The sequence below is a fragment of the Bufo gargarizans genome, chromosome 8 (assembly GCF_014858855.1).
Source record: "Bufo gargarizans isolate SCDJY-AF-19 chromosome 8, ASM1485885v1, whole genome shotgun sequence".
NCBI classification, from domain to species: Eukaryota; Metazoa; Chordata; class Amphibia; order Anura; family Bufonidae; genus Bufo; species Bufo gargarizans.
The window spans coordinates 31,607,396-31,619,576 of NC_058087.1; the positions used below are offsets into that span (position 1 = coordinate 31,607,396).

The 12,181-nt window shown below is 41.2% G+C and overlaps 1 protein-coding gene across 2 annotated transcripts; it reads left to right on the forward strand.

Annotated features, from left to right (window-relative positions):
• The first annotated feature begins 545 nt into the window (after positions 1 to 545).
• On the forward strand, positions 546 to 11,328 carry LOC122945312 (C-X-C chemokine receptor type 2-like). 2 transcript variants are annotated; one of them, XM_044304363.1, is made up of 2 exons: positions 546 to 677; positions 9,914 to 11,328. In XM_044304363.1, exon 2 carries the CDS (start codon positions 9,932 to 9,934, stop codon positions 10,982 to 10,984), a length of 1,053 nt encoding a protein of 350 aa, XP_044160298.1. In that variant the 5' UTR covers positions 546 to 677; positions 9,914 to 9,931; the 3' UTR covers positions 10,985 to 11,328. The 2 variants fall into 2 exon arrangements, with proteins under 2 accessions (XP_044160298.1, XP_044160299.1); XM_044304364.1 differs by having other exon boundaries at positions 559 to 677; positions 9,917 to 11,328.
• Positions 11,329 to 12,181: the final 853 nt, after the last annotated feature.

Sequence of the window (12,181 nt, forward strand, 5' to 3'; positions counted from 1 at the left end):
TACAACTTGCCTAATAATTCTGCACTCCCTGTATATATAGAAAAAGCGAGCACTGTATCCAGGCCGGCAGTAATACAGGTGAACAGCAGAGTCACAGAACGTTAAGTATATAAAAAGCAGAGCCAACATCGCCACTACCGCCTAATTGTGCAAAAAAGAAATACCAACCAAATGTGCCGACCAGCAGCAGCACCCACGTGTCGTGGTCTGTACTTTATCCTAGCAGAGCGTACGCGGTTTTCCTGATATGATGTGTTTATACTGTGTCTCATATACTTTTGTGTCATGTATGTTTTTAACACGATGTATATCTTTTACATACGGCAGGGGGTGTTTTCTTTAATTGGTGGATATAAGGCAGCATTGTGCAATCTACAGGAAACCTGTCCAGGCGACATGGATGATCTGACATCCCCCTGAAGGCCACCACCTGCAGACACCTATAGTTATCAGGAGACATGGTGGGTGACACAAGGCCCCCTGGATGTGATGTGATAAGCCCCCAGCTCCTCACGCCATTTCCACATCCTTGCTCCATCCTCCGTCTTGATTTGGGAAGTTTGTGCTTCCACCCCCTCATAAGAAGAACATGACGACATGACAGTTCCTCTTCACAAGCATTTCTCTCCAGAGCCTCGTGTAGAATCAGCTGCAGACGGAGGTTGAGGACCCATCTGGTAATTATATCATGTACATTATATGGAGAGGGATCGGGGGAGGGCGATGCAAATCTTGGGGGCACATAACAAATATGGAATTTATCTATGGAAGAATATGGAATTTACTGTACAGGGAGCAGCCGGATAAGTTACATGTAAAACACAGGGAGGATAGGATCTCCACTTCTATGGGGGTGGACTGGAGCAGAGAGGAGACCGAGACCCCACCAGCCATACAGGACGGGGCATGTCCCCTTTAATTGCATTCTTATTTCTCTATTGGTCCTCCTTAGACCCCTTATCATGTGAGAACCCGGACCCCCGGACTGTCCTCCCTCCTTCCCCTGCAGTTAATCTTCTGTATTTCTTTTATTTCTTTATTTTTTAATTAACTTTACAAAAATATCATATATAATATTCTGCATTTCTGAAACTTTGGTTTAGTTTGTTTCTGTTGACAAAGTAAAAAGTTACAAAATGTAACTTTTTTTATTTAAAAATGTTCTGTTTTTATTTAATGGAAGTTTTTCCTTATTGTTTTCAATGGAGAAAAAGAGAAAACACCAAACACAGCCGCACTGGTTACAAGCGACTAAAATATATATATATTTTTTTCATATTTCAAAAAAATTGTAGCACTTTTTGCACATTTCTCGGTTGTTTTTGATGTCCCTGTGTCAACCTGGCTCATACACAGGCCACGTGAGCATCTGACGGGTGGAGATAGCATCACTGAGTGAATTAGCGTATTACACCCCAAACCTTGTAGCCCCCAAGTGGAGGAATGGGGGGGGGGGGGGTTGTAGTGGGGTCTTACAGTGTCACATATATCAGGCAATCGCTTGTAATAGCGCTTTGTTGCGCCTAGCAGCCAATCACAGAGCTACTTTCATTTCTTACAGTGCTTTTGAACAATGAAAGCTGTGCTGTGATTGGTTGCTATGAGTCAGGAAACTTCCTGTCGATGTTGAACATACCAACCAATCACAGCACAGCTTTAGTTTTGTATTCTACTGTTGAAAAATGAAAGCTGCCCTGTGATTGGTTGCTATGGTTCATAAGTCTTAATGGCCGTATTGTTCATGGCAACCAATCAGAACTCAGCTTTCAATTTGTTATTCTGCTGTTGAAAAATTAAAGCTGTGATTGGTTGCTATGCCTCATGTCTGTGCTGTCCAAAGCAACCAATCAGAGCTTAGATTTCATTTTGTATTCTGCTGTTGAAAGATAAAAGCTGTGATGTGATATTTCATGTGTCTCGTGGTGTAGTTTTACATCAGGTGGGACGATATTCTTAGGTTTTTCATGATACGAGTCACGCAGTGGGTAAAACTTATGCAAATAGTCATGAAAGCGGGCGCATGGTGATGCAAAAGCAGGAGCCCGACTGTCTCTGATGCTCTGTGCAGCTGATATTCTGAAAATAGAAGCCCCTTAATGGACATGTGCGTTTTTATTGGAGAAAACCCCATTCGGTTTTGAGCCACCATGGTGAAAGGGGAATTTTTCAAAATCCGGATCTAAAAGTCATAAACACGTTCTGTAAAAGAGAAGGAGACGTTACTCCATCCCCGAGGAGGATTGCACCAACAACTGCAGGTCTCCTGATAGCAGCAGCACAGAGCGTCTCAAGCAGAGCTGCACTTGTTTACTAGTCTGGGAATGATCTCAGATCCTAGAGCAGCAAAAGGGACAAGGATAAGGACCCAGGAAAATCACAAAACTAGAACTTAAAGGAATTGCTTCAAAAATGTCCTGAAGGGGCTTCTAGACATCCACACACAATCAGCAAATACAGTACAGCCCCTTTCAGACGTATGGAACAAGTGCGGCATGTGAACAAACCCTAATTTTGTCACACTCGTCCTATTACAACTAGAAGGGGTCACTTACAAAAAACAGCTTTTTATAACGGTCTTTTACTCCCCTTTTGCGCAGACTTTGCTGGAGGGAATTGTGCCTAATTAATGACAAGGCGGGCATCTACAGCAGCCCGTGTGTCTAGTGGAAAACTTAGACCAGCCTCTGGCCGGAGTAGTTTTTCACCAACATTTGCACCTATTTCCACGTGTAAATTTTGGTAAACTTGTCAGAGGCGATGCCCCCACCACACTCCTGACACTCCCATGTGCAAAAATATCTGTGCGACAAAATTGTGTCGCAGGGCATTTAAAAAGATGTGAAAAGGGGGTTGTGCAATATATTTACGCCTTAAACTGGCATAAAAATGTTTGTAAATGACCCGCTAGATGTGTACATTTTTAAACCAATATGGGGGAGATTTATCAAACTGGTATAGAGTAGAACTGGCTTAGTTGCCCATAGCAACCAATCAGATTTCACCATTCATTTTTCACAGCTCCTTTGAAAAATAAAAGATGGAATCTAATTGATTGCTCTAGGCACATCAGCCAGTCCTACTTTACACCAGTTTGATAAATCTCCCCCATAGTTATAATTCCAATAAGAAAAATAACTTTACAAATCAATCAACTACATCTCCTAGTGTTTTATGCATCCAGCTGCTATGCAGACCTATGTGTCTCCATGGTTACAGACTACAAGCACCCTGTGTAGTCATGTGTTAATGTTCTTCCTACACCTCTTCTTCTTGATAAACTACAGATGGTAGGAGACAGATGAAGGCAGGATCAGACTACACAGGGTCGGTTTGTAGTCTGTAACCATGGTGACACATAAAATACACTGAGTACAATAAACAGATGGCTCACTGTGGACGATCACGACTGGTGCTCAGGTCGAAAAGAACCACCCCTTATTCTCAATTATAGTTTAGAGATTTGGACCGGCACTCAAAACATTCTAGGAGTAATGTGGAACCACACAAATTTATTATAAAATCACAATGTACCTAGGTACTATACATCTGTTATATAAAATATAAAATATTACATAAAGGATAAATAAAATATATAAAAATAGAACATCAGTAGAACTCTGAGTCGATTGTTGCTTTGGTTTCCTACAGAGACGAGTCTATATAGATAAGAGTCCCAGTAGCAAGTGTCTGATATCAATCTGTATACGTAGGACTTCTAATCTTTATGTAAAAAGGACACCATTTCGACTTAGGCTACTTTCACACTTGCGTTCGGGGCTCCGCTTGTGAGTTCCGTTTGAAGGCTGTCACAAGCGGCCCCGAACGGATCCGTACAGCCCCAATGCATTCTGAGTAGATGCGGATCCGCTCAGAATGCCTCAGTCTGGCAGCGTTCAGCCTCCGCTCCGCTCAGCAGGCGGACACCTGAACGCTGCATGCAGCGTTCGGGTGTCCGCCTGGCCGTGCGGAGGCAAACGGATCCGTCCAGACTTACAATGTAAGTCAATGGGAACGGATCCGTTTGAAGTTGACACAGTATGGCTGAATTTTTTTTTAAATTTTTTTTTTGTTCATGGTAATGCAAACGGCTCCGTTCTGAACGGATCTAAGCGTTTGCATTATAGGTGCGGATCCGTCTGTGCAGACACCAGACGGATCCGCTCCGAACGCAAGTGTGAAAGTAGCCTAAGTCTCAAGCTTTCAGAGCCAATCGGCTTTACCCGCTTTGTAGAGAGTGGATATACACATTTGTTACTCACAATACGTTGCACTGATCAAAAACTTTTTCTGCGTGTAGAAGTTTTTCCAGTGGCGTCCCACAGCTCCACCACGCTCCAGCAATGTTTGTTTCGTTTTGCAGCGTCTTTCGGGATCTCGTCCCAATTCTCGTGAGACTTCGTCCGTCTGTAAGTTTCGTAAGTGAAGCGATATTTTGCACCTTGATGATAGAGTTTAATACATGGCCATGTATAATGTGTAGTCGATTTAACGCACAGGTATTCCGTCCAGACGCGTTTCGAGATAGCTTATCTCTTCCTCAGTGGGTCTGTGGTCTTAAACCTCTCAACTTTTATACTCTCTTCATCCATACTTAATTGTTCACATCGGGTTTTAACATGTGTTAGTGATTGGATTCAGTAATTGAAGTGTCCGATTTTTTAGCGGTATCCGATTTTTTTGTTATCTGATTTTTTTTATTGGTATCCGATTTTTCATAGTTACAGATTATATGCCAAACTTGTCTGGTGCAAAGAGAAGGGTATATGACATCTACATTAAGAACAGCAGTTGTGGATAATGTCTAATGGGTACAATATACAGTTCTACATTCAGACAGTGTGTTATATTTGCGTTATTCACGCTTCTCCATTTTATCCTTAACTCATTTCTGGGCCAATATTCTTGCAGTCTACCGACCACATTCGATTTTATCTTTCCCTTGTTTTTGGGCTTATGTCTTTACAGTAGTGCGTTTTTACTGCGTTTTTTGTAGTATATGTGCAAAAACTATTAATTAGTGTTCTACATGCAAAAGATAGAGTAGGTCTATTTTATCCGATTTACATTTGCAACTAAAGTGAAAAAGTGAAAAGAAATATATCAAAGTGAGAAAGTGTTCTCTTTATAGTTCTAATGTGTATATAACACCTCATTAAATATTTATATGTGACAGTGCAGCAGAACTAAGAGACCCCTGAAAGTAAGGATCACAGAACATCTGAACAATATAAAGAAGGGCTTCGAAAACCACTCATTATCGAAGCATTTTAAGATTTCGCACAATAGTGACTTCAGGGGTATCTCTTATGTGGCCCTGGAGAAGGTAGACGTGCACTGGAGAGGAGGCAACTATATCAGGAGAATGTCGCGAGCTGAGTCTAGGAGAATCTATGACTTTGGTAGCCTTCTCCCAGATGGTCTGAATTCAGACTTGGAGATTTTTGGGTTTAACTGAACCGTGGGTTCATCACTGCAGACATTGTATGTATTGACTTTTACACGATCACTGGTAGTAACCCATCAAGGGTTCAAAAATATCACCATATTAGTGACACTGTCACATATAAATATTTAATGAGGTGTTATATACACATTAGAATTATAAAGAGAACACTTTCTCACTTTGATATATTTCTTTTCACTTTTTCACTTTAGTTGCAAATGTAAATCGGATAAAATAGACCTACTCTATCTTCTCTGAAAAATTTCACATGTAGAACACTAATTAATAGTTTTTGCACATATACTACAAAAAACACAGGTATAATGAGAAAACGCAGTAAAAACGCACTACTGTAAAGACATAAGCCCAAAAACAAGGGAAAGATAAAATCGAATGTGGTCGGTAGACTGCAAGAATATCGGCCCAGAAATGAGCTAAGGATAAAATGGAGAAGCGTGAATAACGCAAATATAACACACTGTCTGAATGTAGAACTGTATATTGTACCCATTAGACATTATCCACAACTGCTGTTCTTAATGTAGATGTCATATACCCTTCTCTTTGCACCAGACAAGTTTGGCATATAATCTGTAACTATGAAAAATCGGATACCAATAAAAAATCGGATAACAAAAAAATCGGATACCGCTAAAAAAATCGGACACTTCAATGACTGAATCCCAATCACTAACACATGTTAAAAGCCGATGTGAACAATTAAGTACGGATGAAGAGAGTATAAAAGTTGAGAGGTTTGAGACCACAGGTGACCCACTGAGGAAAAGATAAGCAAAGCTTTCTCGAAACGCGTCTGGACGGAATACCTGTGCGTTAAATCGACTACACATTATACATGGCCATGTATTAAACTCTATCATCAAGGAGCAAAATATCGCTTCACTTACGAAACTTACAGACGGATGAAGTCTCACGAGAATTGGGACAAGATCCCGAAAGACGCTGCAAAACGAAACCAACATTGCTGGAGCGTGGTGGAGCTGTGGGACGCCACTGGAAAAACCTCTACACGCAGAAAAAGTTTTTGATCAGCGCAACGTATCGTGAGTAACAAATGTGTATATCCACTCTCTACAAAGCGGGTAAAGCCGATTGGCTCTGAAACCTTGAGACTAAGTCGAAATGGTGTCCTTTTTACATAAAGATTAGAAGTCCTACCTATACAGATTGATATCAGACACTTGCTACTGGGACTCTTATCTATATAGACTCGTCTCTGTAGGAAACCAAAGCAACAATCGACTCAGAGTTCTATTGATGTTCTATTTTTATATATTTTATTTATCCTACATGTAATATTTTATATTTTATATAACAGATGTATAGTACCTAGGTACATTGCGATTTTATAATAAATTTGTGTGGTTCCACATTACTCCTAGAAGGTTTTGAGTGCCGGTCCAAATCTCTAAACCATGGTGACACATACAGTAGGTCTGCACAGGAGCTGTATACACAAACTATAGGCGATCTTTCATAAAGATTTACAGAGTTTCTCCTTTTCTTGATATTGAGGCATCGAGCAGTGAACGTGAAGTGAAAACCATTTCAGGTCTCAGGGCTATAAGAGGAGGTCACAGATTTTCGGGGGTGAATCATTTTACCTCTGTATTTACTTTAGTTGCGAAGATTGATTTATGTCATAATTTATCTTATAAATTAAGAAACCAAATACCTAATCGTAGGAAATTAACCCCTTCTATTTTGCAACAGTGACTTTCCTCATATATTGTCAGGAACCTGCTTTGTGCAATGTCTGTGTCTATGGGGTAACCCGTCCTATTCAGTCCCTTCTCCTTCTCTTAAAAAGCATTAACTCTTTAAAGCAGGCGTGTCTAAACTGCGGCCCTCCAGATGGTGCAAAACGACAACTCCCAGCATGCCTGGGTAGCTTACAGCTATTAGGGCATGCTGGGAGCTGTAGTTTTGCAACAGCTGGAGGGCCGCAGTTTGGACATGCCTGCTTTAAAGCCTGAAATCCCATATTCCTCCTCCATAAACGGTTGCTGTGGCATCAGCTAGACAAAAAAAAAGAAGGTGCCTATTAGTCTGCATCCGGCTGTATCATTATGATCTATTACATTTTGCAATAAAAATTGAAGTACAAAGATAACGGGGCTCATTTATTAGGACCGGCTTTTTCCACGCCGATTAGAAGTGCCTCTAGAGGCACAGGCCTCCACATAACTTTGGAGCATCCACCAGCAGGTCGTGTGGCAGACTTAAATCTACACCGGCTCCCTTGCTGGTGTAGATTTAAGCTATTTTCTACGCCGAAAATTGGCATAGAAAATGATGAATGAGACAGGCCGCCCGTGCAATGCCCCCTTTTCTCGATCTGTCCAAAAAGTGGCATGAGCTGGGAAAAGTCGCTGATTTTGCTGCAAAGTGGCATGTGAAAAAAATCTGCGACTGATACACACACCACAAAAGTGGCGTATATCAGTTCATAAATGAGCCCCAAAGGGAGGAGGGGAAGGAGGGCGTGGGTATACTGACGTCCAGAAGGCTAAGCAAAGGATCTCAATGCCAAGTAGCAGCTGCAAAAGTAGCTAAAGTCTTAGGGTGCATAAAAAAGTAAATGTTGTGGTAAAGGTGTGCGAGCCTTGGCATAAGGGCGTTGTGTGGATCCAAATAACCCTCTGCATCAGTGTCCACATCTTAATGGGCCACATGGATATCTTTCTATATTACAATTAGTTGGATTTCACTATAGGTTTATTATCACTTCTGGAAATAACCGAAGTAAATTTATTGCAGATGTTTCGACCGCTGTGTTGTAACAAAGTTCTCACAGTCGTATGATTGCAGAACAGGAATGCAAACCATGCTGTCCGCTGAGGATCCGTATCACCCTTATTGTTATTGTTTCACAGTGGGGCACCTCCTCTCCCCAAGTTAGGGCTCAGGCACTCAAACATATTTTTTTCCCCGTGTCCATTCCGTTTTTTTTGCGGCCCGTATGAGGAACCATTCATTTCAATGGGTCAGCAAAAAATAATGGAAATTACACCGTGTGCATTCCGTTTCCATATGTCCGCATTGTCATTCCGCAAAAAAGGATAGAACATGTCCTATTCGTGTCCGTTTTGCGGACAAGTATAGGCATTGTTACAACGGATCCACAATAAAACAGATGCAATACGGATGTAACACGGACATCATCTGTATTTTTTGTGGATCCGGTGTTTTGAGGACCACAAAGTCCATACGTTCCTGTGCATGAGCCCTTATTCTCACAGGTTGATAAGATTTGGGCTGCCGTGTGCAGGGTTCTAATATAGTCCTTGTGTCTACAACTGATACAGAGAGACAAGTGGTCACCGGTGATTCCTTTACCTATTGCAGTCATTACTATCCGAGGGAGTGTAAGGGTGAGGGAGAGGAACCCTTCAGGTTGGGGAGACATGTTTTGCTCGTTGTCGCGATTTTGGCAGGATGGTCAGATGTAAGAAGGGAGGGTTGGCTGCAATAGTTTACCAGTGGGAGAACGCTGGTGATTGGATGGCATGATCTGACTTGGACATGGCCAGATATAGGTTCCGCCAAGTCACGGTAAGACAGTGGTGGAGCAAGGAATAGGTGCGTGACCCAGCCAGCACTGGCAGCCTCTCAGCACCTCACCCACTGGCCTGCCTTTCCTACTCCGTGCTGACTGCTCCATCCCAGGCTGTATAGCAGCTAGAAATGTGATACTTGCAGATCTGACTCCAAGTATGATTTCTAAAGGTTCTGTCTCTGGCTTTATGGCTAGCATTGGTCTTGACCCTGTTTTGGATGATATCTTTAGCTGCTATACAACCTGAGATAGTGCTGTCAGGAGCAAGGATGTATATTATACATCCTTGCTTACTAGAGAAAATTAGTTCAACTCTTGTTGCCATTACAAATTAACTAGCGGCACCATCTTCCCAGTGGTAATATTGGCTAGGCCGTGAGTTTACCAGCCAGGTGACAACTGTAATCATTTGTAAATCACTGTGTTCTTTCAGCTTTTTTGGAGGCCCCATGGACATCTATTGGCTATAATGATCTGACCATACAGCCACGTGGTTAATGGCTGAGTGGAGCCGACAGCAGCCCAACATTTTCCAATTGCCAGTGGGAAATGTTTAAAACTGGAAACTATAGGTTTCCTTAAGACATGGGCTGGCCCTTGTCTTAAGGAAACCTTCATTTTTACTATGCTTCCTTCCAATGTTATGAGAGGTTAAGACCAAGACACGGCTGTGGCCAGATAACAAAGATGAACTGATGGACTGGCATCTGAACAACTGCTCCATATTGCGTTCTTTGGTTGGTGCCTCCATTATGTTGGTGGTAATCTGGTTCCAAAGTGTTGAGTTTTGATCTCTTGCACCCTGCAGGGTACTGTTCAAAGATCCTTAGAGACTGGAAAAACCCATCTAATGGGATTAGTAAATAATTTTATTTTACATTTTTTTTTAGCAGGTTCAGAAGACAAACATGAGCATAAAAGTTGACTTCGACGATTATTACCTAGACGCTTACACAGATGTCTACACCTACATCCCACCAATCGATGCCGCCCCATGCCTGGTTTCATCACCCGTCAATAAATACGCAGTTGTTGTGATTTATGCCACAGTTTTCTTACTCAACGTAGTCGGCAACAGCCTTGTCATTCTCGTCCTGTGCTACAACAGGCTGAAGAGATCGTCCACCGACATTTACCTGCTGAACCTGGCCCTCGCCGACCTCCTTTTTTCTATAACGCTCCCCTTCTGGGCTGCATACAAAAGCAGTGAGTGGACATTTGGCATCGCTATGTGCAAAATCATCTCCATACTGCAAGAAGTCAACTTTTACAGTGGAGTATTCTTTTTGGCCTGTATAAGTGTAGACCGGTACCTGGCGATCGTCCATGCCACCGAGTTCTTTACGAAGAAGAAGCTTTGGGTGAAGATTCTCACCATCGCCATCTGGATCATTTCATTTGGTCTTTCGATTCCAACCATTTGGTTTAGAGATGTGTTTGTGTCACACAAGAGAGGAGCTGTTTGTCATGAGAACCTGGAGGAAAATACCGAGGATTGGATGCTCAACATTAGGATTGGACGCCATGTGATGGGGTTCTTCATACCGTTGCTCATTATGCTTTTCTGTTATGGCTTTGTCATTAAGACCCTTATTCAGACCAGAAATAGCCAGAAGCAACGAGCTATGAAGGTCATCCTTGCTGTATTTTTTGTCTTCCTGATCTGCTGGCTTCCCCACAATATCACCGTCATGGTGGACTCCCTCATGAGGAAAAAACATATCAACGAAACGTGCTTACTGAGAAATCAGTTGGACACCGCTCTGTACATCACTGAAGTTTTTGGCTTCACCCACAGCTGTATTAACCCAATTCTGTATGCATTCATAGGACACAAGTTTCGACACAGTTTCCTGACTATCCTCGCCAACAAGGGAATTATCAGTAAGGACAGACTTTCTAGTTATGGCCGGAGTCTCTCCGTCATGTCCTCATCGGCTCATACATCCACCACAATCTAGAGCTGGCAATGAACTTGTGGATCTACGCTCAGTTCTAGAACTTCTCGAGATAAAAGGCCACAAATATTGCACTAAAGTCAAAATGTCACGGACTGTGATAAATCATAGGCTGGACCTCTGGATCGGATATTGGAGGGGAGAGAACATGCAGGCTTATTACATGGACTATACCGTGTGCATTCATCTGTGTAAACACCTGCACAGGTTATTTTGTTTTAAATTAAAAGTAATGAATTGTCAGAAAATGTATATTGTGTCATTCAATTTAGTATGTTAAACATATTCTATAAAAAAATGCTAGTCTTTTTTTCATGTCATTTTTATACTATAAAATAATCCTGAAACCCTGCAGTTTTAAATTACCACCAATCCTCACTAATAGGCTGACACTTCCTGTTCTGTAGAAATCATTATTCAGCAGTAATCTCATTATCATCACAGTTAGGATTACAATTGACAACTAACAGCTCTCTACAGATAACAGGATCCACCATTCACAATAGGGGGCGTTCACATCTCCGAATGTTGTTAACAGAGTACAGCTGCAGCTCAGGCAAGATGGCAGCCCCCAAGATTATGTCCACACAATAGAATGAAAAAATAATAATTTTTGATTAGAAAAAACAGATGTTTATATCACGGAAAAAAATCACCGTCAGGACTCAGAAGCAATTCTAGTTAGATACAGAATTGTTATTATCTTAGGGGGAGCAGTATTATAGTAGTTATATTCTTGTACATAGGAGCAGTATTATAGTAGTTATATTCTTGTAGATAGGAGCAGTATTATAGTAGTTATATTCTTGTACATAAGAGCAGTATTATAGTAGTTATATTCTTGTACATAGGAGGCAGTATTATAGTAGTTATATTCTTGTACATAGGAGCAGTATTATAGTAGTTATATTCTTGTACATAGGAGCAGTATTATAGTAGTTATATTCTTGTAGATAGGAGCAGTATTATAGTAGTTATATTCTTGTACATAAGAGCAGTATTATAGTAGTTATATTCTTGTACATAGGAGCAGTATTATAGTAGTTATATTCTTGTACATAGGAGCAGTATTATAGTAGTTATATTCTTGTACATAGGAGCAGTATTATAGTAGTTATATTCTTGTAGATAGGAGCAGTATTATAGTAGTTATATTCTTGTACATAGGAGCAGTATTATAGTAGTTATATTCTTGTACAT

Coding starts and splice junctions, on each gene's coding strand:
- LOC122945312 (XM_044304363.1), top strand. CDS start 9,932: ATGAGCATAAAAGTTGACTTCGACGATTATTACCTAGACGCTTACACA.